Here is a 26,618-nt window from a genome sequence, read left to right as displayed (position 1 = left end):
ACAGAGGATGATGCCACAGTTGGGGGTCTTTTATGGCTTCATAACACCAAACCACAGGGTTCCTAGCTAGGATGCCCTATTTGTGTTTGCGATGATGATTGTGAGCTGGTCCCAGCTGTGGTGCCAGGATTGAGGTCTTCGTTGAGGTGGATCATGGTGTAGCTGAGATGAGATGGCATATTTGGGGGCTCTATCCCACCTCCCAAATGACTCAGCTCTGAGGGCAGCCCAGGTCCTTCCACGTCGGGTTTTGCAGCCTTCCAAGTGTAGAGACCTCACAGCCTCTTGAGGACTCACCCTGGGAGAAGCCCAGGTCTTCCACGTTGGGTTTTAGAGTCCTCCAACGATGGAGACCCCACAGTGTGTTCAGTTGCTGGGTTGGCCTCCTGGTGGAAGATTTTCATGTGTCCAGCCTGAATCTCTTGTTTCAGATGATCCCATTGTCTCTCTTAGTGTTCCTGGTCCTGTTTTCACAATAATATCCTCATAAGGATGGGAGGGCTGCTATTGGGTCCATCTCATCTCCAGGCCAGATCAACCCATCTCAGTGTCCCATCATGAGACGTCCTCCTGTTCTTCCTGGTGGCCTCCACCAGACTTGCTCTGGGTCCTATTGGTACTGCAGACCCCAAAAATGGATGTAGTCTTCCAGCCATATGCCTTCAGAAGAAGGGTCAGGCAACCTCAAGACATGGATGTTTGGATTGAAGCTTCATGGGTCTGCAACTTCAGCAAGAGTCTCTGCAGCTCAACGGGATCCAGGAGCTCTGCAGCCCTGGTCCTCCCCACCAGCAGGGTTTTCCCAGCAGCGTTTTATCACCGGTTGGAGAATAGGGTTTTGGGACAGGTTGGAAAATGAGTGCCAGGAGGGTACAGGCTGCTCTGTACCCAGCACAGCTGTGTTTAACCCAATAGCAGTAGTACCACCACATTTAATTCCTTGCCAATGAGTCTGAGCTAACATTTCACTCACTCCTATCAGGAGTGTTTGCTCTTCTGCCAAGCACACGGAGCAGTGAGTAACTCACCAGCTGCTGGGAGATTAGAGGACAAGAGATAAACCTGTTAGGTTTGATAAAAGTACAAAATGCTGCTAAGGGCAATTGTTGCTTGGTGCAAACGCATTTGGCATTTATTAATGAAGATGGAGCTGCAGAGGGCACCCAAGAGACCATAGGGCAGGATGCTTTGATGCAGTCTTCTCCTTTCCAAGCTCATCTTTTGACTGAGTCCTAAAATCTGTGACACCTTGTAGGAGTCTACCAGACGCACAGAAAGGCACAGAAACCAACATGACAGGGATGGTGTTCAAGAAACGTGTAGATACAGTACTTAGGGATGTGGTTTATTAGCCAATACTGTTGGCAGGTCCCTCAACAGGTCCCTGTTGGCAGGATGGTTGAATTAGATGATTTTAGAGGTCTTTTCCAATACTAATGTTTCTGTGATCATATGATTCTGTGAAACACTCAGAAGAATGCACGCAGGTTTTTTATTCAGACAGCTGCTGTATGATTACAGCACACCAAAGGAAGAGGATTTCTGAGCTTTCTGCTCTTGACAGCTGATTCCCATCCCTGCTTTTAGTATGGGTTGTCTCGGACATATTCCATGATTGTTTTCAGACCCAGCCAGGTCTCCTCAGCAGTGGGGATAATTTGGGCAGCTGGAAGGAGGAATCCATAGCGACCCGTGTCTCGCAGCTCGAAGGCAAATGAGTATTTGATGCCATAATCATAGCTCCAGTCAATGCTGCCTCCGCTGGCTTGGTCTGAAAGAGAAATGGAGAAAAAACAGAGGATGAACAGAGGACTGATCTGAGTTCTGCTTTCATACTTCTTATGCCTGTGAGGGGCAAGTATGAGGTTTCCATGGGAGAACTCAGCTCCAAAGTCACTCTCCAGGAGGAGTTCTGCTCCCAAGACGGGATCAGAAGAGCAAAATTACTCACAGATAGTAGTGCAAATGCTCCCCACTGTGTAGGTGGTGCCATGCAGGGACTGGATGGAATTGGCAGCAGCTTTCCCTATGGTGTTCTGCAGAGGGAAGGATAAAGGATGAGTCAGAGTGTAGCCACATTAAATGTTAAGATTTCACCAGCCTGAATTGTACTCAGGAAAATCTCCAAGCTGGTTTACAGCCTGTTCTCACTCCCACAAAAAATAAAAATAAAAAACAGTCACACCAAATCAATCAATTTCTTAATTACTCATCCTACTGACAGTCCTGTCCACTTCAACTATGACAGAGGTTCATATTCTATCACAGATATTACAGCTGAGATGCTATCCTTAAAGCAGAAAAGATTACTGGATGAGCAAAGGCCAAGAATGGAGAGGGAGGTCATGTGCTTGCGTAAGACTATGGCTTTTCTTTTAAAGGCATTGCATTTCCTCAGGTCTTTGCTTGCTCTCATGGATGGTTACTGTTATGGATGGCCCTTGTTTTCATCCTGATAGCTCACTATAACTTCAGTGTGGAAAGCCAGCTGGACAGAACAGAGGAAGCTAAACCCAAGTCACTGTTTCTCACCAGCTCGGCGTTGTCTGCTGGCGGAGTGCATTTATAACCATAGGGATACATCAGGAGCTGAGAGTAACTGTGCAGGGTGAGGAAGGCCCGGATGTTTCCATGATTCTTAATAAAATTTACAACAGATTTAACTTCCACCTCCGAGTTGGCACTGGGTCCACGGTAAGAGTCAGAACAGGGGTTACTACTGGCTCCAGGACCTGTTGGTACAAAGTGGGAGCAAAGATAAATCTTTAAGAATTGGTGCTCATGGAAGTTCAAGGCGGATCAACACTAAGCTGAGCTTTCCTATGATCCAAAAGCTTTAAGTGTTGATAAATACTAGAACAGAATACCCAAGGGAGATCAGTTCTGGAAGATACAGATTACTTCCTTCATCTTTTGTTCATTAGCAATTAATCAATATGAAATTATCCTTATAAAACAGCTACCATCCTGTTTGATAATTTTCTTTCAGAGTCCCTTATATCAAGGAGATTGTTGGTCCAGTATAACAGGATCCAGAGGCACAAAAGGGAATTTTCTTCTTACAGCTAGAATCCAGAAACTTTATCCTTACCTCCAAAACCTGCGTCCCAGTTCCTGTTTGGATCCACTCCAATGCACAGACTGCCTGAGTTCTTGGAGCGGGTCTTCCGCCACATGCGATTCTGAAACAAGGACACACTTTGGCTTAAAAGGCACAGACCTCAGTCCTTCCATTAACCCTGTTGTCTAGAAATAGTTGCCATTCAGCAGGATGGGATGCTAGACACAAGCCTGAGAATACTTCTGATGGGCTGACAGCCAAGGAGTCACAGAATCAAAGGGTTGGTGAACTTATAGTGAAGGAGAAAGATGGATTAGACAACTATCTTTGGCTTCTTTTGTAACTCCACCTTAAAACATCAGAAATGGACTTTCAGAGCTTATTTCCCTCACTTTTATTGGCTTGGAAGGGCATGACAGCTTTCTGAGTCAGCTTAGACATACAATGTGCTTTACTCACTGTGGTGTGAGTGAATTCGTATCCATCAGGGTTAGCGACTGGCAGCAGGAAAATGTCCAGGTTGTTCAGCAGAGAGGTGGTGGATGGATCATTCCCATAGTCAGAGGCAATCTATGCAGACACAATGATCATCACATCGTGATTATCAGCAAATTTCTTACCCTCTAACCATGTACAGAGGCAAGACTGGCTTTCAGAGCAGGCAAAAGAGAGTCCACAGAGCAGGCTGAACACATGCAGGTGCAGTGAACTTTTATGTAGAGGCATACTCGAGACAAAATAGCATCAATCACTGCCAAAGTGACCTTTCTAGCTATCCACATTGCACTCGCTTGGGTAACCCACTCTCGGGAATGGATGCCAGCATCGAGCCAGATGGCAGGGCGGTTTCCTCTTCCAGTGCTGAACTGTCAAACAAAAGAAAAAGTATTTAAAACCCTCACCCAGTAAGAACATCCTATACAGACAAGGCTGAATTGTGCTGCATCTACACCACGTATGGATGTTAGTACTGCTATATTCATACGCATTCACACTGATGCGTGATGTATCATACCTTGAGGGCATACAGTGGCCGCTTTTCATAGGATTCCCCAATCTGGATCTTACTGACAATGTTGCCATACTCAGATGCAAGATTATCCAGTTCTTGGTAAATCTGAAATGAAAAGCCACGATGGCATTTACATCACATTTATGTGCAGTGCTGCCCAGAAAACTGCAGGACCTGCTGAAATCCACTTTTATCTCCTTTTGCCTTGCCGTGGTCTTGCCAAAACCTCATCACACCTTATATCAGCATAGTCAGTGCTGTTTCCAACATCACAGATGTAGACAGAAGCACTGCCTAGCCATCACTGAATCATAGAATGGCCTGGGTTGAAAAAGACAACAATCATCATCCAGTTTGAACCTCCCTGCTATGTGCAGGGTCACCAACCACCAGACCAGGCTGCCCAGAGCCACATCCAGCCTGGATCAAGATCCATTTATTACAGGAATATGTTCAAAAACTTCTTTCAAAACCTTCTTTAATAACTTCTGGTAGTAAACATATTTTCCCTCTACTCTACTTGATGGTTACCAGCATCCTGTATTTTCTTACATTCATTTATTTCTCAGTTTCATTTGAAGATCAGAACTGAGGGGCTTTGACAGAACTCTGTAGAAGTTTATCAAGAAGTACAATCAACATTTGCCTGTTCCAACACTCTGTGAGGGAGCACTGGCTTCCCATGCTGACTGACCATGAAATTAATATATTTAAAAACCAAACTATCTACCAGAAGAAGCCAGAAAGGAACTTTCAATCTTAATATGTTTGATTGAAGACAGCGTAAAAAAAAAAAAAAAGGCCAGATAAAAAGAGTAATCTTCCCCAAAACCTAGATCTGAAGTACTCACAGAAGCTAAAGAATGGTAAGTTCCATAGTTGAAAGTGCTGCTGCTGCGTTCCATTTGTTGACTGGCAACTATATCTCGCTTTTCTCTGTCGAGAACGACCTGAAATAAGCCATTCAATTATTGGAAAGCGTGCTTAACTTCCAAACTTATGACCAAATGTTTGTCAAATAATGAAATGGTGGCTTTGCACACTCATTGAAAGAGGCCAGACTGTGAATCACTATTTGGTTCCCCAGGATTTAAAAGCTGATCACACGGCATTGCCTACCTGCAGGTCTTCAATCAGGATTGAGTACTCAATCCCATGGGACTCCAGGAAGACTTTGACTGCCTGGAGGCTGTGAGCAGGGATTCGTACATCCACAGGGAGGGCAGGGGTGGAGGGATTTAACCAGAAATCAAGCTGAAAAGAAAAGGGAAAATGGATTTGGTTTGGGAGACAGTGTGCTTTGCAACAGTTTTGCTAAAGCTTTAGAAACACAGATTTCTTCCAAAGTTGAATAACTCCTGCAGTGCTGTTCCCCATCATGCAGAAGGAAATGTTCATCTTCTATGGTGATCATTTTACTACTCTTCCTTTTAGCAGCAGTAGTTTCAAGAATAATATGAATTATTTCTTTTATTTCTCCTTTGGTTGTGCTGTTCTAAAGTCTAGTTTCTATAATATTCAAATCAATATATTTTTTTAAAGAAAGTGATAAGAAAAATTCTCACCAATAGCAATAAGAGCAGTAATAACTGAGAACTTAATAGCATATTTCCTGTTTCAATATAATACAGATTGATTAACAAATTCTTTCCACTGCTCTGGGTGACAAGTAAAAAAGTATTAGCACCTCATTTTCACAATGGGGTTTTTGATCCTAAGATCAAGAGCAGTTCAAATACAATTGCAAACCCAACAGGGAGAAAATTTGGATGCAGGCACTCCTGACTGTAAGGCTGATACTAGAACTAGTAGATCAAAAAACACATGTTGTGACAGTATCTCCCTATGTCACGGTGCAAACCTTCCAAATCTAATGCAAAGTCCTACCAGGCTAAGTCCTCCTTCGGTCTGAAGTGTTAAATAATGCCCCTGTGACAGTGAAATACCTCAAGATGATCCAATGTTTCCAAAAACTGTAGCTTCTGCAGTTGTTCCTCATTTCTTGTCTTGATACGGAGAACCTGGTGCCTGCAATAAATTAGAAACAGCTTTGGTTGGAACTAGATCATCTTTGAGGTCTCTTCCAATCCAAGCCAATCTATGATCCTATGATTGAGAAGGGGTCTGGTTGAATTTACTATTGAGATTACAAATTTGTTGAGTAGTTATAGAATCATAGAAACAAACAGTTTGAAAAAAGACCACAACGATCATCCAGCCCAACCACCAACACAACACACCACCACCACCCCCACTAAGCCATATCAGCCAATATTGACTTCTTTATAGTTGACAGTTCAACCTACAACCTGCAGAACCAGCCTGGTATATGGGCACTGGATTAATAACAAGATAAAGGGAATGCTCAAGATCTCATCATAAACAATACATCATGTGGATGAGTTGTTAATTGGTTACAAGGATTCATGCTCTATCTATTGGTTCTTCTTTGTCAAGAACTTGCTAGGAAAAAATAATTGTGAACCATCGAATGTTTGCAGAGTAAACAAAGCAGAGGGAACACTAAATATGGGGCTTGTTTCACTTTTCCTCAGTCTAGTCAGGCTATTGACAAATTCCCCTGCGTTACCATGAGAGAATGGCTTGTAAATCCAGGTGGAGTTAATCCCCTCCTGGAAGCTCCTTATTCTGCTGCTCACAGGGGTAATCTCAGACATTGATTTAGACTACAGCACAACACAGCCATCGTGATGTCCCTAAGTGGTTTTTAGGACATGAAAATGATACACAGTGATCCAGGTGGTTTAGGAATATGAAAGTGAGCAGTGCTGATGCTGCCTTTGCTGGTGGCATATGGGGATGGGCTTGTTTGCATTCTCTTCCCTAGGTTAATGTTGGAGACAACCAATCCATGAGGCCTCATATCCCAACCTGGCTCAGCTGCTCTGTTGGCACCCAGTGCAAGCAGTGCTGGAAAATGGAGATGACTCAGTGCAAATCAACATGAATAACTGCAGAATTGGAAATCACATTGTAAGAAAAGGTAAAGAAGAAACTTAACATAGGAGCTCCATTATGTGTGTATTTATTTGCTAGTGTGATCTCAGCTGCTGAGAAGCAAAGCTCTTTAACTCTAGTTTCCTCGATCTGCTTAACTGAAGTCTAAAATTCTTTTACCAAATTAAGTCAACAAAGAAGGCACTTTACCACATTAACTTACTATTGGATTCCCCATGATTTATGTTGAATTAGATTCTCCCCTGAAGAAGAGATGAGGTTCACTAACCATACTTCTGGAGGTGACTGAGGAATGAATTCACAAGAACCCAGTCTGCATTATGCCAGGAATCAGATTAATAGGTTCTCCTGGTCTTGATATTAACACTAGAATTTTAGTAAATAATGAATATTATTTTTCTTCCTCTTAATCCTCACATTTCAATGTAGAGATACACTCAGTAGAATCCAGTGTTCACTTACTACATCTATTACTCTTCAGTTTTCTATTATTTCCTTTTATAGGTCCTATGGGGTCAATAAGGCAGTGAGGAAACAGATCAGGAGTAATTTTGCAATCCAACGTTCAGAAGAACCTTCAGAATGGTTGGAAATAAAGATTCAAACTATTTAGAAAGGCTCTGAAGGGTATTATGTGTTTAAAGAGAAATAGGAACCTTCAAAAACAATGGGAAACTATTGACCCTTCAGACCTAAAGGCAGGCTGTGATCTTCTGGCTCTGGTCTGTGCTGGATCAGATCTGAACTCTCTCAAGTGCTGCAGTGAGGTTCAACTTCAGATCTTTGTTGAGATCTCTCCTTAACCTGCATCAAAGCTGCAACAAAGCCTTGCTTGAATACGAATTTTGGAGCTCAACTCTGCAACTAAACCCTTCACCTCAAACGAGTCAGATGAAACTAAAGAAGAGATTCCTTCAAACAAGGGAGAACCAAAGTCGTGGAACAAGTTGGTCATAAAAAGCAAAGAATGTGCCCCAAGCTGATTTTGTAAAGATAAGGAAGAACAAGTGGAAAATAGAGTCTTGCAGTGAAAAGTCTTGCACAAAAGCATGACTCACCCAACAAAAGTTTCCAGGCACAAGGCAGCCCCAAAGAGGGCACTGAAGATCAAAATCAGCTTCATGGTTGATGCGAAGGGCAACTCAGTCTAGCAAAGGGGAATTTATACAGGACTTGTTAGGAATCCCTTCTTCAAAACATATGAATTCCATGTGATTAAATTCTCACATGTATCAGCATTTCAAGGTAACCAATAGATAGGAGGTCAATTTCAGCTCCAGAATTTTTTTTCCACTCGGGTTCAAACCAGTAAAGAATTATTTTCAAAGCTTTGCACACAAAGAATTCTAGTAAATGTTTTTCCAGATAGAGGAAAGTAGAATGAAATTTAATGTTATCCCAACTGTTACTGGGGGCAAGGAGTCCTACCTGTAGATTCTTGGCCATGGGTTTTTCTCCTATCTTAGTAGCCTACCACAGCAGAAAGATCTCATCCTATCAAAAATGCTTGAAGTGAACAGTTATTTTGAAGGATGAGCTCCAGCTCACACGTTACATATTCTATTCTGTATATTCTTTATTGAAACTAGCATCTCCAATCTTCAGATGTGGTGGTTTCATATGGATTCAGTGCTTCAAGAAAATTAAAGATGCAGCAAGTTTCACTTGAAGGCAACGCACAATAGGAGCAGAAACCAAGCCACGGGTGAACAGGAACTCAGGAACTCAGCTCTGCAGCTACTCTCCTCCTTGGACAACCTTGCCAGATGTCCTTATCTAATGAAGAATTCTCAGAAGGCTTAATAAAGTGCTGGTGCAGCCATTGCTGGAGCCTCTCAGCCTTACAATGCCCACAGGGCTGCTCCCTGATCCAAAAGTTCTCTATCTCCCTTTGTTTTTGTGCTGGACGCTGTTTATGGCTCACTTCATGGAGGATGGACTGCATCTCGTTGGCCTTCCACACTGGTGCCCAGCTATATGAGTTGCCATTGTCAACATTGGAGGTTCTCTCCTGGCTGAGCTTTGAGAACTGCTTCTCTTGCCTTTGATCACCGGAACACATCGCAGTGGTTGTCTCAGAGTGACAGGTAGAGATGTAGGGCTGTTGGATGCACTTTTCTTTAATCCCATTATAAATATTACTAAGGAAGAGCCGGGCATTGAAAGTGCTGTAAAATGCGCTGATAGGGCTACTGGGAACTAATATGGGAGAGAACAGAGACAGTTCAGCTACTCTGCAGTCAGCCTCAGATTGCCCTCCCAGGAGCCACACCTTCCACCCTGAAAATCTTGGTGAAGGACTGAGGAAAATAAATCTCTGAATAAATCCTCAAAAGAAGTTCTTATTAAAGAGACTTCACCCACACTGCTCTAAAGAGATTGCCCAGAGAGGTGGTGGATGCCCCATCCTTGGAGACACTCAAGGTCGGGTAGGATGGGGCTCTGAGAAACCTGATCAAGCTGTAGGTGTCCCTGTTTCCTGCAGGGGAGTTGGGCCAGATGACCTTTAAGGCTCCCTTCCAACTCAAACGATTCTACAATTTATCACTACCTCCCCCAATTTCCACTCCTACCCTGCTACTTCTACCCATCATGTGCATGCACAGCTCATCCCAGTAAGTCTCTTCCAAGGGAGCCTCAGGCAGGGATTATTCCTGTTTTGGCAATAAAGAATTAGTCATCCTGCAATGGCTGTATCTTGGGAGCACGTTATGGAGACCATACACTCTGCAAGGAGCTAAAAATGGATCCTACGAGTCCACAGGTCTCTGGTGTCCATGGGAAATGAGCAGATCTCCTCTCCCCTCAAAGTAAATCAGGTAAGGTGAGTTTCTCCTTAAAGACACGATCCACCAGGAGGATTTACTGCTTCTAGCACTGCAATAATTCTGGTGGGACACAAATTTAAACTGCAGCCTTCAAAATTCTGTAGAGAACTGACAGTGCATCCACGCCACCTCCTGTGGATTCACTCTTTCAAAACAGGATGGAGAGGCTTAATTTAGGGTGAAATTACAGCTTGCTTCATTAGTCACGCTATATCCTGCATGGAGTTAAAGGCTGCCAAGAGATTCTGACAAATATTATGTCAGAGCCCAGAACATACCAACAAGTGCCTTGACCGGCCCCATTTAATGTCTCCACCCACTGCATTTAAGTCCAAGCCTTTGCACCCACTCCTGATCCTCACTGAAGCATTGTGGTGGTTACAGAAGGCTGTGACCTCTCTATGTAGCCATGAGGTCCTGCAGGGCTGAACCCCAGGGAAAATCATATGGGAAAAGCCCTGTGTAGGCTGAAAGTCAACCTCATAGTGCTCCACTCAGGGTTCAGAACATCAGAGCAAATGATGGAGCAGCAAGAGCAGGGGTGTACCACTGCAGTGAGCCAGAAGCCAAAGGTGACAGCAAGGCAGGTAAGGTAGAGAGCTTACCACAAGCAGCACGGCCCCGCAGGACCCAAACACAAGGAGCAAAACAAATCTGGTGACACCGACCAATGACAGCCAGTCCAGATCCCCAGATAAGTCCACAGTTGCAATGCAGGTCCAAGGGCAGGTCGTCTAGAGCTACGAGAACTCTCAGAATCCACAGCAGCTCAAATGACCAAATGAATGCCCTCAGCTTAAATGCAGCTCCCAATGGGCGGAGGATGTGTGGGAGGGTGCCCCATGTGAGGCCCTGACACATTTGTGTGGGCAGAGTGGGATGCTCTGCGCAGTCCCTAAATGCTGTCCCATGCAGTGAATCACAAATCCTGCGGTGGCACGTTAACAAGTGAAGGGTTAAATGAAGAGTTAAGCCATCAAGCTCAGAGGGAGTCACTCCCTTTTTGTACAGTTTGGACCTTCTGTCATTGCCCGTGTCTGAAAAATGCAACCAAGATACAGCATGGCAGTCTCTCCTGTCACATGGGAAGGGTAAGGGCTGGGTAGGAAGAGGAAGCATCTGTTCTCATTGTGCCCTCGGAGCACATTTGAGATGGAGTCTACGACCTGTGGCCCCACTTATCTCCCATCCTGTGGCTAAAAACAAGTGTTTGGCAATTTGTAGGAAAGTGGAGGACAGAGAGTGGGAAGGGAGGACGAGCAGTGCTGCTCTCCTGGTGCTCCTGGTGCCCCTCATTTCCCCTCTGCCCTCTCCCCATATATCACCTCCTGCTCTCTCAAGGGGCCCTGGGGCATTTTGTGTCAAACTTTGGTGAATCCTATGCACAAATTTACAAAACTCATCTTTACCTTTGGAAGTGTTCTCCCTTTTGTCAGAACATAACCTTTTATCTTGAGCTTTCCAGAAGATCTGTTTCAGGAAAATAACATTTGTTACTTAGAACAGTGTATAAACACTGCTTCCTTCATATCCAGGGGGAAAACACATTCTACAATACATAGAAATGTTTGTCAACCTGCAACAGCATCACAGCAAAGGGCTCCATCTGTAACTCTGCTCTGTCTGGTCTAAGTTAATCCAGTGCAATTGTCTATAATGCAATTCATTATGGATTACTGCTGGGAGAACTATTATTTCTGTAAGTAATGGATTACTTCTTCATTCCTAATCCACAAGGCACCTTAGCAATGCCCCAGATAAAGAATGAGTAAGGATTTAAGTACGTGGCTCACCATTACTAGACAGCACTGGCATCATTTTAGCATCAAAACCCTCATATTGATCTCCCCGGAGAATGTGCAGCTCTGTGCCAATGAAATAAAACTGATTGCAGTGAAGCTATTTACATTCACCTTAAGTTTCTTTAAATCAGGAAATCCATGCCTTCCACTTTTCAGCTAATTACTAACTAGTAATAATCAGAAGAGGATGGAAATGGTACTGAGGGAGATACGATCGCTTACTTATACCTGGAGATTAAAGGTAGTCTAACAGCAACATCATCCCTTGAGATAATTGCAAATAATAATAACTTCCTTAGAAGTTCTTCACAAGGCTCATAATGGGCTTCTGCTGGAGTCCAGCAGGTGTCAGCACAAAACACAACATTAAATGATATCTTACTCGAGTGTAAGCATAGCAGAGAAGGCAGATAATCAAAATGCCAGTGCAGCACCAAAACAGGATTTCCCCTTCAACCCTCCCAGGGCCTTCCTCATCTTCGTGGTATTTCCTCTCATCTGGTTTCTGACTGGTGCCAGAGGCCAAGAGCTCATTTTGCAGATCATACCACCAAAGATAGCAAGAAGGATGTCCCATGGAGCTGCGTTGCTGGGCATAGAACTTTGTGTTATCCCTGCTCCAGAAGGACAGCATTGCTGCATTCAGAGCAGCTCCTCAGCAACCCTTAGTCCAACAGACAGACTCTGGAACACTTGGAGAGGAAGCACAGAGATGATGACATCACAAGAGTTTGTCTTTTTAGTGCCCATTAAATCCTTTGGCTCTGATCCAGGGTGTGCTCTCAAGTCATAAAGTCATAGAATCACAGAATGGCTTAGGCTGGAGAGAACCTTAAAAATCACCTAGGTCCAGACGCAGCAGGTCTGCTCTCAAGGAGTTCTTCTACCAATCTGTACTTATATATCTATGTTTGCCCTGACCCAAGAGCAACACCTGCAGTTGGCCTTGTTGAACCTCATTAGGTTCACGTGGGCTCACTCCTCAGGCCTGTCCAGGCCCCTTTGGATGGTGTTCCTTCCTTCTTTTGTGTCATCTGCACCACTCAGCTTGGCGTCATCAGCAAATTTGCTGAGGGTGCACTCAATCCCACTATTTTTGTCACTGAACCAGTCCCAAGACAGATCACTGGGGGACACCACTGGAAAACCCACTGGGGACGCCACTGGGACACCCACCTGGGTGGGTGGTTGGACTGGATGATCTTGGAGGTCTTTTCCTACCTTAGTGATACTATGATTCTATGATCTTTAAATATATGTTCATAAGTACAGTAATACGTGTTCTAAATCACTTATGTATAAGTCTTGAATATATGATAGGATTCCTAAAATATTCTGTAATTAATAAAGGTCTTTGATATTATGGAATTAAAGAGAGAGTTTAGCTTTTAAGATGCCTGTGAAAGAACTTTTGGAGCTTAGGCTACCATGTGAACGGACTCTGGCATTTCTGCTTGTAGTACTTAGCATAGAGAGTAGATATACAAGCAGTTACACAAAGAATAATCTTTTACTTTGTACGCAATTAATGTGTACTCGCAAATCTCCCCTGGGTCTCCTCTTCTCCAGACTGAACAATTCCAGTGTATTTTGAAGAATGTCCAGAAATCAAACAAAGCAAAAAGGCTGAACAGAGATGCAAATGCAAGTCCTAGAGAAAACACAGAAATTTCTATAATGCCAGGTGGACTGAGCACAGGGAATAGCAATTCATGATTTTTCTCTCCCTCTTGTCACTTTTCACCATTTAGTTCTATTTGACACAGCTAGTTTAGAGCCTACTCATCTGAACAGGCTGCCCAAGGAGGTGGTTGAGTTACTATCCCTGGAGAAGTTCAATAAACATGCAGATGTGGTGCTAAGGAACAAGGTTTAGTGGGCAACATTGGTGGTAGGTGGAGTAGATGATCTGAAAGGTCTCTTCCAACCTTAATGATTCTGTGATTCTTTTCTGGCATACACAGACAACCGGGAGACACATTCTCCCTTATTGTCAGCAAAAACAATGAAACACCTGACCAGGTGAGAAGTACTGCACCTTATTATCGCCTTTTACCACATTTTATCACCTGTTTCTCTCCATTATCTACATTAGGGTCCTAAGATGAACTGCTGTCGTTTATACTGAGATTATGTGGGATGAGTCCCATTCCTGGAGTCCTGCAGGAGCTCTGACAGATTCTATCACAAAGATATTTTGTGAATCTACAGTGTTCTTCCATTGGGTACGAGTCCAGAAGGAGGAATGTCAATTAACAGGAGGCTGAGGAAGGAAAAAGGTGAGCAACAACTGCTTGCAAGTTTATTAGTGAACAAATTTACAAACAATCCCCATGTGCAGCCTACTTCACTAACCCAGAGCAGCTTAAATGGCAGCTGCAGATGCCAAGAATGCTCAATGAAGAGGTGTTGGGGTTTCCATTCTTCCATTCCAGCAGGAAACACTACCTGCCTTTGTAGTGATCTGCATGGCTTCAGAACTCACCTGACCCGGGGCATCCTCTAAGGGCAGAATTTACTCATTTGCCCAGAAGCTACTTAACGGGATGGGCTCAAAGCTCCTGGCTGATATGAGCACAGTTTCACCTCCTAATGACTCTGCTGAATGTGCCCTGACATGTACCACACTAAAGATACCGAGGGCAAATCCTCCTCCTCACCCTCAGGTACCTATTTCAGGGGGGAACCACCATTTCTTGGAAGCATCCCAGTAGAGTCACTGTCAGCTCCCTGCACCAGAAACTGAAAATTCATCAGAATCAATGTGTGGCTCTCTTTGGATGTCAGGGGGAAATTCTTTACAGAGAGAGTAGTGAGGTTCTAGAACAGAGAGCTGCCCAGAGAGGTTGTGGATGCCCCGTTCCTGGAGGTATTCAAGGCCAGATTGGATGGGGCCCTGGGCAGCCTGGTCTGGTATTAAATGTGGAGGTTGGTGGCCCTGCCTGTGGCAGGGTGGCTGGAGATTTATGATCCTTGAGGTCCCTTCCAACCCTGTGATTCTGTGATTCTCTCAGTGCTGGCTGCTGACAGAACTCATTAGAGGATCTTGTTAGCGAGCACCTCAGCGCCAAGATGGCGGCGCCCTCACTCGCCCCTTCCCGCCCAAGCCATCCGCCAGCAGTCGTTCCCATAACAACAGGCGCCGTCCCCATAGCAACAAGCCCCGCCCCTCTTCCCTACGCGTCGCAGGTAGTGACATCACTTTACGTCGCCCACTCGCGCAGGCGCAGACGGTGCGGCCGTTATGGCTGCGTGAGGGGAGCGCGGTGGGGTTGGCGGTGTTTCCGTTGTCCTTGAGGGAAATTGCGTGTCTTTGCGGTTTTCCCGCTCCGCAGCAGGTATTTGGGAGTGTTCTCAGGGTCTTCTAGGTTGGAGGGGGTCGTCTGTTTGGGCCTGTGAGGGTTTGGGGTGTGAGGCCTGTTGGGATGGGGATCGTCCGTGTCTGACAGGATTTAGAGCGGAAGGAGCTGTGGGGCCGAGTCTGTGTGATGGGTCAGGGCCGAGGGGGAGATGTGGAGCCTCATCTGTGTGAGTGTGGGGAACTGCTGCCCTCAGAGGTGCTGAAGGTATGGGAAGGAAAGTAAAGGTGTCTGCTTAGAGCTGTGTTTATCAGTGTGAGAAGTCTCGGAGCTCAAATTGTAGGAAATGTACCATACAGCTTATTCTTATATAATTCTTCTAGTGAAGAGTTTGAGTCATAGCAGTAAACAAGCCTGTGATAGGAACCTGGTGCAGCTCCTCTGCCAGACATGCATGCTCTGTTTTGTGTGGGTTTGCTCGTTCCTTTCCCTGCCCTTCCCAGCTCCAGTTCTCCAAGAGATGGAATTCTCACTTCGTGCTGTGCAGCTGTGTTACATGCAGGGATAGGCTGCAGCACCAACTGGAATCTCACTGCGCTTGATACCGCCCACAGTCACAGAAATGGTCCCTAGGCTGAACACATCCATGCTTTCCCCAGCTTTTATCTTTGTTTTGCAGCATCAGAGCCCAGGAGACCTCCAGTGTACTGACAGAGGGACATCTCTTCTCATTAGCTTCAGGGAAGACATCATATATATCTTCATTATTTGAAGGGAGTGTATAAACAGGAGTGGGAACAACTGTTCATGAGGGGTAGATAGTGATAGGATAAGGGGGAATGGTTTTAAACTGAGATAGGAGAGGTTTAGGTTAGATATTAGGAGGAAATTTTTCACACAGAGGGTGGTGAGGCACTGGAACAGGTTGCCCAAGGAGGTTGTGGATGCCCCATCCCTAGGGCATTCAAGGCCAGGCTGGATGTGGCTCTGGGCAGCCTGGGCTGGTGGTTGGTGACCCTGCACACAGCAGGGGGGTTGAAACTGGATGATCACTGTGGTCCTTTTCAACCCAGGCCATTCTAAGAAACAGCAAATAACATGATTTTTGTGGAAGCAACGTTCAGTTCATAGAAATCATTTGTGTTGGAAGGGATCTTTAAAGGTCATTTAGTCCAACTCCCCTGCAATGAACAGCAATACCTACAGCAAGGTCCCACAGTGACTATGGATAACTTGTATCAGTGCATTTACCATAGAATGGTTTGGGTTGGAAGGGATCTTAAAGCTCGTCTGGGCTGTACTTACAGAGAGGTATCATGCAGCTGTCAGAGAGATCAGTGATACATGGACAGAGAGTGTTCAGATGTACTGAAATCACAGGAGGCTGCTTTCTGGTCTGAAAACACTGTTGTGTGCAGGTGTGAATGGGAATTTTCCATAGAGAAACTGCAAAATTCTGCAGATCCTTCCGAGCTGCACTTGCTTGGAGAAGACAGGAACTTTGCTTCTTGCTTCTGCAGCATGTTATCTTTCAAAAATGAGGCTGGGTTCTGTCTTTCTCCTCTTATCTGCACCTCACTGGAGAAAAAGGATGCTGCTTTGCAGTAATGAGCTGGAGAAATACTGGAAAAACATTCCTTATATACACAGTAAAAATAATCTGCAGGGTTTTTTTGCTTTTTATTTGGTAAGCATGACTCAGTGCCCAAAGGTAAAGCCCTGAGTTTTAGATTCCTGTTTTTTTTCTTTAACCTTATGCTGACTAATAATCTTACTGTCTAAAAATTGAGTTTTTTTTTCTCTTTACTTTGTCCTTGTTGTTACAGATCATGACACCAGAACAGAGTCCAACCACTTCCCTCATCGACAGGACCATCAAGATGAGAAAAGAGACAGAAGCCCGGAAGGTGGTCTTGGCCTGGGGCCTCCTTAACGTGTCATTTGCAGGCATGATATATACTGAAATGTATGTTTTGCTGCTACATCTGATCCAAACAAACAAAGTTCTCCAGTATTTCATTGGTTACAGTAGCAAAATGGCAACTTATTTTTTCTTTTTTCTTTTCAGGACTGGAAAACTCATAAGCACGTATTACAACATAACATACTGGCCACTCTGGTATATCGGTGAGTTGCTGCAGCATTTAATTTTCAGAGTTCTTTTCTGTATCGTGGGTGTGTGTGGTGCATCACAATAATTTAAATTCGTTTCAGATGAGTAGACTCTAAACTACGGTGTCAAATACAACTAAATGGTGTAAAGGAGCAAGAGAGAGAGAAAAATTTTGAGTTGTTATTTATTCTTCATGCTCAACCCACATAGAAAATTCTGTGTTTATTCTAGAACTTGCATTCGCGTCTCTGTTCAGCCTGAATGCTTTGTTTGATTTCTGGAGGTACTTCAAATACACGGTGGCACCAACAAGTTTGGTTATGAGTCCTGGACAGCAGACCCTGCTGGGGCTGCAGAATACAGGTGGGTGTTATAAATACCTCTGGCAGCCCTTTTGTGTTCTTTTGGTTTTGTTTTCTGGTGTTATCTTCCTTCAGTGCAAGATTCTTTGAGGAGTTCAGAATTATATGAACAGTAAGCTTAAATTACCTGCAGCACATTAGAATTCAGAGCATCAAGTTTTTGTAGAACTGGAGGGGGAAGCACATAGTAAAAAAAAAAAAGAAAAAAAAGGAATTTGATAGTGAGGGACTCAAGTGCTGTGAGGCTGAATGAGGAGTTTGTAACCTATAGGTTTATCATAGAATCATAGAATGGCCTGAGTTGGAAAGAACCACGATGACCAGTTTCAACCCCCAGCTATGTGCCATCCACCAGCCCAGGCTGCCCAGAGCCACATCCAGCCTGGCCTTGAATGCCTCCAGGGATGGGCATCCACAACCTCCTTGGGCAACCTGTTCCAGTGTGTCACCACCCTCTGAGTGAAAAACTTCCTCCTAATATCTAACCTAAACCTCCCCTGTCTCAGTTTAAAACCATTTCCTCTTGTTCTATCACTATCCACCCTCATAAACAGTCTTTCCCCCTCCTTTTTATACACTCCCTTCAAATATTGGAAGGCCACAATGAGGTCTCCCTGGAACCTTCTCTTCTCCAACTGTTTATGTTTAATATTATTCTGATGTCATATGGAGTAAAAAGATCAGAAATCGGAGAGACTTACAAATCTTGATGATCTTTCCACCATCTTCATGATTGTTTTTCTGTATTCCAGCGGTACAAACAACTCCACCACGTGAACTGACAGCAAAGAAAGTCCCTTCTTCAACACCTTCTCCTCCGATCCAGGGTCAAAGTGTGCTGAGTTACAGCCCATCTCGCTCTCCTAGTGCCAGTCCAAAGTTTACCACCAGTTGTATCCCAGGGTACAGCCCTCAGCTGCAGGCTCTGTCCAACAGCAGTGCTTCTTACAGCAGTACGATCACCTATTCACCAGGCAGCACCTACAATAAGGTAAGGACCAAGGCATCTTTAAAGTCTTTGCATTAGGTCATCGTGTCCTCGTGTTGTGCTGCTGAAGGTGAGCACCAGGTAGCTGAGAGTTGTGTTCACGTGTGTCCCACACGCAGAATCACACAGAATGGCAAGGTTTGGAAGGGACCTCAAGGATCATGAATCTCCAACCCCCCTGCCACATGCAGGGCCACCAACCTCCCCATTTAATACTAGACCAGGCTGCCCGGGGCCCCATCCAGTCTGGCCTTGAACACCTCCAGGGATGGATGGAGCATCCACAACCTCTCTGGGCAGCCTGGTCCAGCACCTCACCACTTTCATAGTAAAGAACTTCCCCCTGACATCCAACCTAAATCTTCCCTTCCTCAACTTCAACTAATTTCCCTTTGTCCTGCTGTTATCTACCCTTTCAAAGAGTTGATTTCCCCTCCCGTTTGTAGGCTCTCTTTAGGTACGGAAAGGCTGCAATGAGGTCACCCCTCAGCCTTCTCCAGGCTGAACAAGCCCAGCTCCCTCAGCCTCTTTGTAGGAGAGGTGCTCCAGCCCCCTGATCATCTTTGTGGCCCTCCTCTGGACCCTCTCCAACAACTCTCTGTCAAAGAGCTGACACAGTCTTATATTCACATCGTTTACAAATCAGAATGCAGTTCTGTCCTTTGTGTGTGACGCAACGGTTTGCTTTTATTTGCCCAAGATTTCCAACTTCAGCCCCTCTCCTGGTGGATCTCCGTACCCCACAAGCATTGGACCAGTGGAAAGCGGTGGGCTGAGATCTCGTTACCGCTCCTCGCCCATTCTCTATAATTCTCCTACTGGCAAAGAAGATTACATGACAGACCTGAAGTCATTGGACACCTTCCTTCGAAGTGAAGAAGAGAAGCAGCATCGAGTTCAGTTGGGTAAGGAAAGAAAACAGTTTGATCTGGAAAGCTTGGCAAGGGCATGGTGCTGGTTTGATGCTAGAGTTGATTTTGTGGATGAGGAAAGTTGCAAATGACTCTAGCAGAAAGCACTGGTAGACCTCACTCATTAGTGTTAATCACCTGTGAACTTGGTAATGATGGTTGCTGAACAGTTCAGCCTTCTACTGAGTATTTAAGACATGATGTAGAATGCCATAATGTCTACCCATGGCTTAGGAGCTTGGGAGTTTTTCCTCTGAAGTATTTCTTTGGGTAGGATAAGCACTTCTTACCCACAGAATCAACCTTACTGAGGCATGTGCTGATGGATTGTGTCCACAGTGTTTGCTGGTTGTTGTGGACAGTGATAAGATGAAGGGCTTTAATCACCTTGATGAGAGGTGTATCTTGTGGAGAAGATACTGCAGATAAGGAGGGGCTTGAATTACCTGCAGGTTGCTTTTGTCCTGCATAGATACAATGCTTGTTAAGATAGAGAATGAAATCAGTGTTGAAATCAGATTGATTTCAGGGTCTGTACTCATGATAATTGGTGTTCATGTCTTGTCAATGCCTTACTACGCTGACTTGCTGCCTGTACTGTTGCTTCCAGAGTTACTTGGCTATAATTTCACATGACCTGTTAATGAATTATTCTTTCAGGAAGTTCAGATTCCAGCTCTCCTTCCAGCAGCCCAACCTTTTGGAACTACAGCCGTTCCATGGGAGACTATGCCCAGATTCTGAGGAAGTTCCAGTATCAGCTGGCTTGCAGGTCCCAGGCTCCATCAGCACACAAAGATGAAGCTGATCTGAGCTCAAAGCAGGCTGCAGAGGAGGTAAATTCAGCAGCAAGGTAGCCAAGAGAGAAGCAGGCCCCTAAAATATACAGCCTCATCCAAAGGTTTGAATTTGAGCTCTAAAAGTGTTTGAGAGAGAGAAATCCTAGAAATCCTATAGCATTTACATCCTGCAGCTTTTAAGATTCCATGTCAATGTAAAGGGATGTAAATTATAGTTGTAAAATGATTTCTGCACTGGAGAGCAAGGGATATTTTGGATAAAATATATTTGTAACATAAAAATTGACTTGAAACACATCTGTTCAACTGTGTGTTCTGTATATCTGAAGGATATAAAACATTCTCCTTCACTCCTGCATCTCAAAGTCTGATTTGAAGAAACACCATTAGTATGCCTTCGATTCAATTTATCTTTTTTTAGTATTTCACACATAAACCCAAAGCAGCTTCCCTACTCAGATGCCTTTCAAATCTATCCCAATAGATCTGAGAGCTTAAAACTCAACTTGGACTCCTGCAGGGGTCTTGTAACATGAATAAAGAATGGGAATGTAGTAGAAGCCTACAGACACAAGGATTCTGAAACAAACGTGATTTGAATGATGTGCTGAAGTTAGCATCAGAAAATGTTTTAGACCTTAAAAACTCTCTTGGCTTTCCAGTGTAATAATGTCCTTTCCACAGGTTTGGGCACGAGTGATGATGAATCGGCAGCTGCTTGATCACATGGACTCCTGGACTGCAAAGTTCAGAAATGTAAGTCCTGTTTCTAAGGGCTGCGTGGCTTTTGGAAACAAGCAGAGCAGAGTGGAAAAGTTTTGTGTGTCCCTGCATGCCTGGGGAGGTGGAAAAGGGTTGCATTGTGTGTGAGGGTTGGGACGTGCTTGTGCAAGGAGGTGAAAACAGCTTGTAAGAGTGATACTGAGATGTATTACTGAATAATTACATCATTAAGTACACAAAAGCATCTTGGATGCAACAAGATTTGGCTTTCCTTTTTGTGGTTTGGTCGTTAAATATATATATCTGTGGGATTTCAGACTTGTTTTCCTGTGCTTGAAGCACAGAAAATTACAAGAATAATTTCACTGGAACAGGTTGCCCAAGGAGGCTGCGAATGCCCCATCCCTGGAGGCATTCAAGACCAGGCTGGATGTGGCTCTGGGCAGCCTGGGCTGGTGGTTGGCGACCCTGCACACAGCAGGGGGGTTGAAACTGGTTGATCTTTGAGGTCCTTTTCAACCCAGGCCATTCTATGATTCTATGAAAATTCCATCCCACGAGTTGACTTTTTCTTACAATCCTCAGCTATGTAATTAAAAATTAAAAAGGTTTTAGTCTTAGCAGTAGGACTTGCTGTAGCAGAAGAATCTAATTGCACACAATGGGAGCATCACTAGTAAAACTAACTTTGATTGCCCCTCCAGTCATACCATCTATCAAGTATGAGGTTTTATTTGCTTAAGAAAAAATAATTTTGACCTAGGTGAAAAGTGAAGACTTGTGTGAGATCCATACCAAACACACAAGCATCTGCTCATTAATAGGGCCAGCTTGCTTCACTCCCCAAATCCTGTCACATACAAATACTCCTGAGGTGGTTATCAGCTCCTTGTTTTCCTGAAGCAGATTTGAGAAGGGAGTTGACCCATCAAAGTATAACGTATCTTTATGGATGAGGGGCTCTCCCTCATAATACCACTTCCCTCATTGTTTAGAAAAACTTTATCTGATTCCTGCTAGGAATTTGTTTTCTTAACTCTTACATTTTCTGGCCTGTCAGAAGATATTAGAATCATTTAAACTCATTGTGATTCACTTGCCATGCTCTGTATGTGGCTTAGTGTTTCTGTTGGTCAGCATTTTTGTGATTATAACAGCAATGCTGACTGGGGCATAAATTAAGGGGTATTTTTAAGTATTCTGGGCATGAACTTAGGGATATTTTTAAGTATTCTTGTTACTTCTGACCTTTTGAATTTTCACCTTTTTCTTTCTTAGTGGATTAATGAAACTATTCTGGTGCCACTTGTCCAAGAGATTGAATCTGTGAGCACTCAGCTGAGAAGAATGGGGTGTCCAGAACTGCAGATTGGAGGTAGGATGCCCCATCACTTTGGGATTTCTGATATTGATTGACAGAGGGCTGCTCTGTGACTGGAGAATAGAATAGGTGTCGTATTAATCTTCATCAGACTTAATTTATATTTGTTTCTATTGCATGTTGGTGTGGCTTCTGTTCCCTGAAGAGTGCTTTTCCAAACCCTTAAAATTAGCTGCTTTCTGAAAGGACTTCATAAAATTCTGCTGAACTGAGATTTTCTTTTTTATTTAATGATAAAATTCTGAGGGAACTGCTTCTCATGTCACTTTGATATCCCCTTAATCAATGAGAGGGTTTGATCTGCTGCCTTTAAATGAAGTCCATTTTTTTGGGCTGGTCATAGAGTCCACTCAGGAGCTACAGCTGCTGTGATGCCACTGGAAAATTGATCAGTGCTCACCCCATCTCCATCTGCTTATTCTCTATGCTCTTCAAAGTGGGCATTGGTTCCTTGTGGCTTTTATATTCTGTGATATAAAGCAGTTGTCTGCTCTTTCATTTGCCTGGAAGTTAACACTGAGGTGCTGTATCATGTGTTAAATATTTCTGGGGTTTAATTTGCCAGAAAGGAGAGTTCTTTGTAATGATGCTTGGTAAAGGAGTCTGTTGACATGTGCTGGCTCTTCTTGTATTGCAGAAGCCAGCATCAGCAGTCTGAAGCAAGCAGCACTCGTGAAAGCTCCACTCATTCCAACCCTGAATGCTATAGTGCAATATTTGGATCTTACACCAAACCAGGAATACTTGGTCGAAAGGATCAAAGGTGTGTGGTGATGCTTTGCTAACTTGGAGAGACTTCAGTTACCACAGTCAAGCATGGTGGCATTAGACACTGCTTTATTCGAAGTGTTCACACAGTCACAGTAGGGACAAGAGCCATGTTTAAGCAGGAGATGCATTTCTAGTTCTGTAGCAATGTAATGATACAGGACTTGGATATAACTTTGCCTTTAAATGTTTCTAAAAGCTTTATTTCTTGTTTTCCTCCCATGTACTTTGAGTGCAGAGTGCTGAGTTTAACCCTTTCATTAATCAAAAATAAACATCACTCTGTAAATTTACTCCCCCAGTATTTTTTCCTACTTAGTGCACTGTAAATATGCCTGAAGTCCTTGAAGCTTGCATAAAACACTGCTCTCCTGTACTCTCAGAAAAAGAATAAATATTGTTGCTTTCAGAGCTTTCTCAGGGAGGATGCATGAGTTCCTTCCGATGGAACCGAGGAGGAGATTTCAAAGGCCGTAAGTGGGACACTGACCTGCCCACGGACTCTTCTGTAAGTGCTGCCTTTCAGCATTGGTTTTGGAGGTGGTGGCCTGTAGGCCTTTTGAGGAACACAAAAATAATCCTGTTTGCATTGCTACGAAGATAATCCCATTGTAGTCAGTGAGATTACGTGGGGAATAATGCAAATGGGATTGGATGTTGCATAGATTACAAAAAGGCAGTTGCATACCTTAGTCTTGGGCTCTTGAGCTCACATGAAATGTTTCTCAGATAGCTCTGGGGAGCAGCCTTACTAGTAGGGATCTTGCTGGGGCAAACCAAGCCTATTAACTTCTAATGCAAGGAAAACCTTTCACCTTGTTCTCCTTTTCCTTTGCTGTAATGGACAAAGAGAGAATGGAGATGGAGTGGTGTGGCTGCTGTTTGAGTCTTGAAACAGGATTTATTTTTCTAGTTGTGAAGATGATGAAGTGTTTAATTGTGGGTGGCTGCAGATGAGCTCTCACAGCATTGGCAGAAAGCAAGCTGAGCAGCTCAGAAGTGCTTAAAGATCCCGAGGCAGAAAATCACAACCCCTACATTCAGTCTTTTATCAAAACCAGATAGCATAGGTCGTGTTGGATATCAAACTTCTACGTATATTAAGCTTCTAAGAACTCTGGGAAAGAAGTTTTGATGTATCATTAATATGAACACTGGCTGTAAAATGTTGGTATTAAATTGCTCAAAGGCAATTACTAGAAGAAGTGATACTGATGTGCATTTTTGTTAATCTCATCTGATGTCACAAAGAAGTGCTTTCTGAGGTTAGTCTTCAGACTTGATGTTCTCTGGCCTCTAGTCCATGGAAACTCTTTTGTCTGCAAAACAGTAAGGTACTCTTCCTAGGACTTCATTTCAAAATGAGGAGAAAGGAGAAACTTGCTAAATAGGTGTCGTGTTGTAAAACTTGAGTTGGATGGCATCTGCCCTTCTCGGCCATCCCTGAAACAGAAGGCTTGCAGTTTATGGCCCAGATCTGCTCACAAGATCCGTGGCTCTGCCAGGTTCTGCAGGACGCCAGGATAAAGTTACTTGTGTGTGAACTGAGCTACTGACACTCAGCATCAGTTTTGTCACGCTGTGGCTGGCACTCTTCTCATTTACTGGAAGAAATAAATTTGTCTCCACCCACGTGGCAGCCTTGCTCCATTGAAATCCACGCTTTAAGCCCTGAGCTGCTGAACAGAGTGGAGTTAAGTCAGGGCTGCAACCAAATGCTGTGAGTCGTGCCTGATGTTATGGGAAGAATCTTGCTGTATTGTTGCATGTTGTTCTTTGGTCTCTTTAAGGCTGCTAAACCACAGTTTGTTTTTGTTAACCCAGATCATCATGCATGTGTTCTGCACTTACCTGGACTCCAGACTCCCACCTCACCCCAAGTATCCTGATGGCAAAACCTTCACTTCCCAGCACTTCATTCAAACACCCGACAAACCAGGTACTGGTGTTCACAGCGTGCTCCCTGAGCTGCTGGTTGTGTCACAACAGCACCTTCAAAATCCACCTTACCTTTTCAACTTGTCATCCACAGACACTTCGAATGAAAATGTGTTTTGCATCTACCAAAGCAGCATCAACCCACCCCACTACGAGCTGATCTACCAGCGCCACGTCTACAATCTGCCCAAGGTACACCAGTGTTGCTGCTATCAGAAAATAGATCTTATTTGTCTGATTTGGGATGTTGGCTCAGTGCAGAAAGCAAACCTTAACTCTATCACTGACCATTGTGTAGTATTTAATCTGCCATTAAATAATAGCTTTAGTAAATATTTAAGGTGCACAAGTACCTGGGCAGTATCTTCTTGTGTTCTTTTTCCTTATCTGACAATTGGTATCTAAAATACCAAGTCATACAACCTGTGATGCATATTATCAACATTTCACCTCTTTTTTTTTTCTTCTCCCCTCTCCTGACAACATGCACTGCAGTGCCATTTTGTGATGCGTTCATCGTAGCTGCTTCTTGTCTGAAATATTGATGTGGTTTCTAAGCTCCTTTCTCCTTCTGTGACTTTAGGGTAGAAACAACATGTTCCACACCTTGCTCATGTTTCTGTATATCATAAAGACAAAGGAATCTGGGATGCTGGGGTGAGTAATGTGTCGTCCTGATGTGTTGTGTCCTATTGTCTGAAGGCACCTCGAACCAAAACCGATGCAGTGGGGTGATCACAGAATGATAGAATGGCCTGGGTTGAAAAGGATCATGTAGTTTCAACCCCTCTGCTATGTGCAGGGTCACCAAAAATATCCAAATCGCCTTCTCATTTGAAATAACAGCAGATTTTTCATAAAAATAGAGTTGTATTTGTTTGAACACACAGAGGAGAAGTTTAGTGTGTAGGTGGAGACTGTGCTGGGGAGGAGTGGTGTTGCTTTCTGGCCTGAGAAGCTCTGCTGTTTATAACCAGAGACAAAAGCCATCATGCCATAGCCTCATGTTTTTGGCACAACAAGACATGTTTGGAGTATACACTGAAAAGTTGCCTTGAAATAAAAATAGTATCAAGGCTTTCCCTTGCTCCAGAATTCTTTGCTCTGGAAGTGCTCTGCACAGCTCAGAGCAAAGCACAGTGCCTGCCTGCTTGATACAGTGCTGACCTGTCATGACTACTTGCTTTAAACAGGTACTTTGATTTCCTTGCACCTGATTGTGATGACTTTGTTTCTGCAGACGTGTAAACCTTGGCTTGTCGGGAGTGAACGTCCTGTGGATTTTTGGAGAATAAACCTCATGGGATTGCTTCAAAAAGATGATGAGCTGGCTTCTGGCAAGACAAAGTGAGCAGTGTCATTGCCTTGTTGACTTGAACACAGACTCTGTGAAACACAATACCTTAAGCTCTGCTCTGTGAGCAGAGAAGTGTTTATAATTCCTACAGGTTTCACCATCACATTTTTTAAAACATTTTGTTGTTGAAACACTCCAGGATCTGAATTCTGGGCAGATTTTCTCTTTCCATCTCTTCACCTCAGCAAACCCTGCTTAAAAAAGCCCTTTCCTGTTGGTGTACCCTCCAGTGCCATCACTACTTTGAAGATGAACTGTGCCAGATGGAAAGAGAAAACTGATTTCAGTATGTAAGA

General features: G+C 43.9%; 3 protein-coding genes across 3 annotated transcripts; 1 reads left to right on the top strand and 2 right to left on the bottom strand.

The window, feature by feature from the left end:
* Positions 1-1,136: 1,136 nt before the first annotated feature.
* LOC100544216 (carboxypeptidase A2) lies at positions 1,137-18,202 on the bottom strand. The gene is made up of 12 exons (XM_031552605.1): positions 18,158-18,202; positions 8,111-8,199; positions 6,020-6,101; positions 5,193-5,327; positions 4,925-5,023; positions 4,077-4,178; positions 3,826-3,927; positions 3,521-3,631; positions 3,092-3,182; positions 2,533-2,732; positions 1,952-2,036; positions 1,137-1,771 (listed from the first exon to the last, which is right to left on the bottom strand). The coding sequence occupies exons 1-12, from the start codon at positions 18,185-18,187 to the stop codon at positions 1,584-1,586; spliced, it is 1,314 nt and encodes a 437-aa protein (XP_031408465.1). The 5' UTR covers positions 18,188-18,202; the 3' UTR covers positions 1,137-1,583.
* Positions 8,598-12,367, bottom strand: SSMEM1 (serine rich single-pass membrane protein 1). The gene is made up of 3 exons (XM_019613554.2): positions 12,065-12,367; positions 11,290-11,350; positions 8,598-9,251 (listed from the first exon to the last, which is right to left on the bottom strand). Exons 1-3 carry the CDS (start codon positions 12,314-12,316, stop codon positions 8,770-8,772), a joined length of 795 nt encoding a protein of 264 aa, XP_019469099.1. The 5' UTR covers positions 12,317-12,367; the 3' UTR covers positions 8,598-8,769.
* Positions 14,887-26,618, top strand: TMEM209 (transmembrane protein 209). The gene is made up of 15 exons (XM_010707956.3): positions 14,887-15,020; positions 16,808-16,947; positions 17,050-17,108; positions 17,326-17,457; positions 18,209-18,447; positions 19,145-19,349; positions 20,016-20,191; positions 20,840-20,911; positions 22,157-22,253; positions 22,897-23,022; positions 23,438-23,535; positions 24,852-24,966; positions 25,060-25,157; positions 25,549-25,622; positions 26,206-26,618. The coding sequence occupies exons 2-15, from the start codon at positions 16,811-16,813 to the stop codon at positions 26,258-26,260; spliced, it is 1,683 nt and encodes a 560-aa protein (XP_010706258.1). The 5' UTR covers positions 14,887-15,020; positions 16,808-16,810; the 3' UTR covers positions 26,261-26,618.

The sequence above is a fragment of the Meleagris gallopavo genome, chromosome 1 (genome assembly GCF_000146605.3).
Source record: "Meleagris gallopavo isolate NT-WF06-2002-E0010 breed Aviagen turkey brand Nicholas breeding stock chromosome 1, Turkey_5.1, whole genome shotgun sequence".
Taxonomy (NCBI): Eukaryota; Metazoa; Chordata; class Aves; order Galliformes; family Phasianidae; genus Meleagris; species Meleagris gallopavo.
The sequence above is the reverse complement of the archived record's forward strand: the minus strand, read 5'-3'. Positions and strand labels throughout refer to the sequence as shown.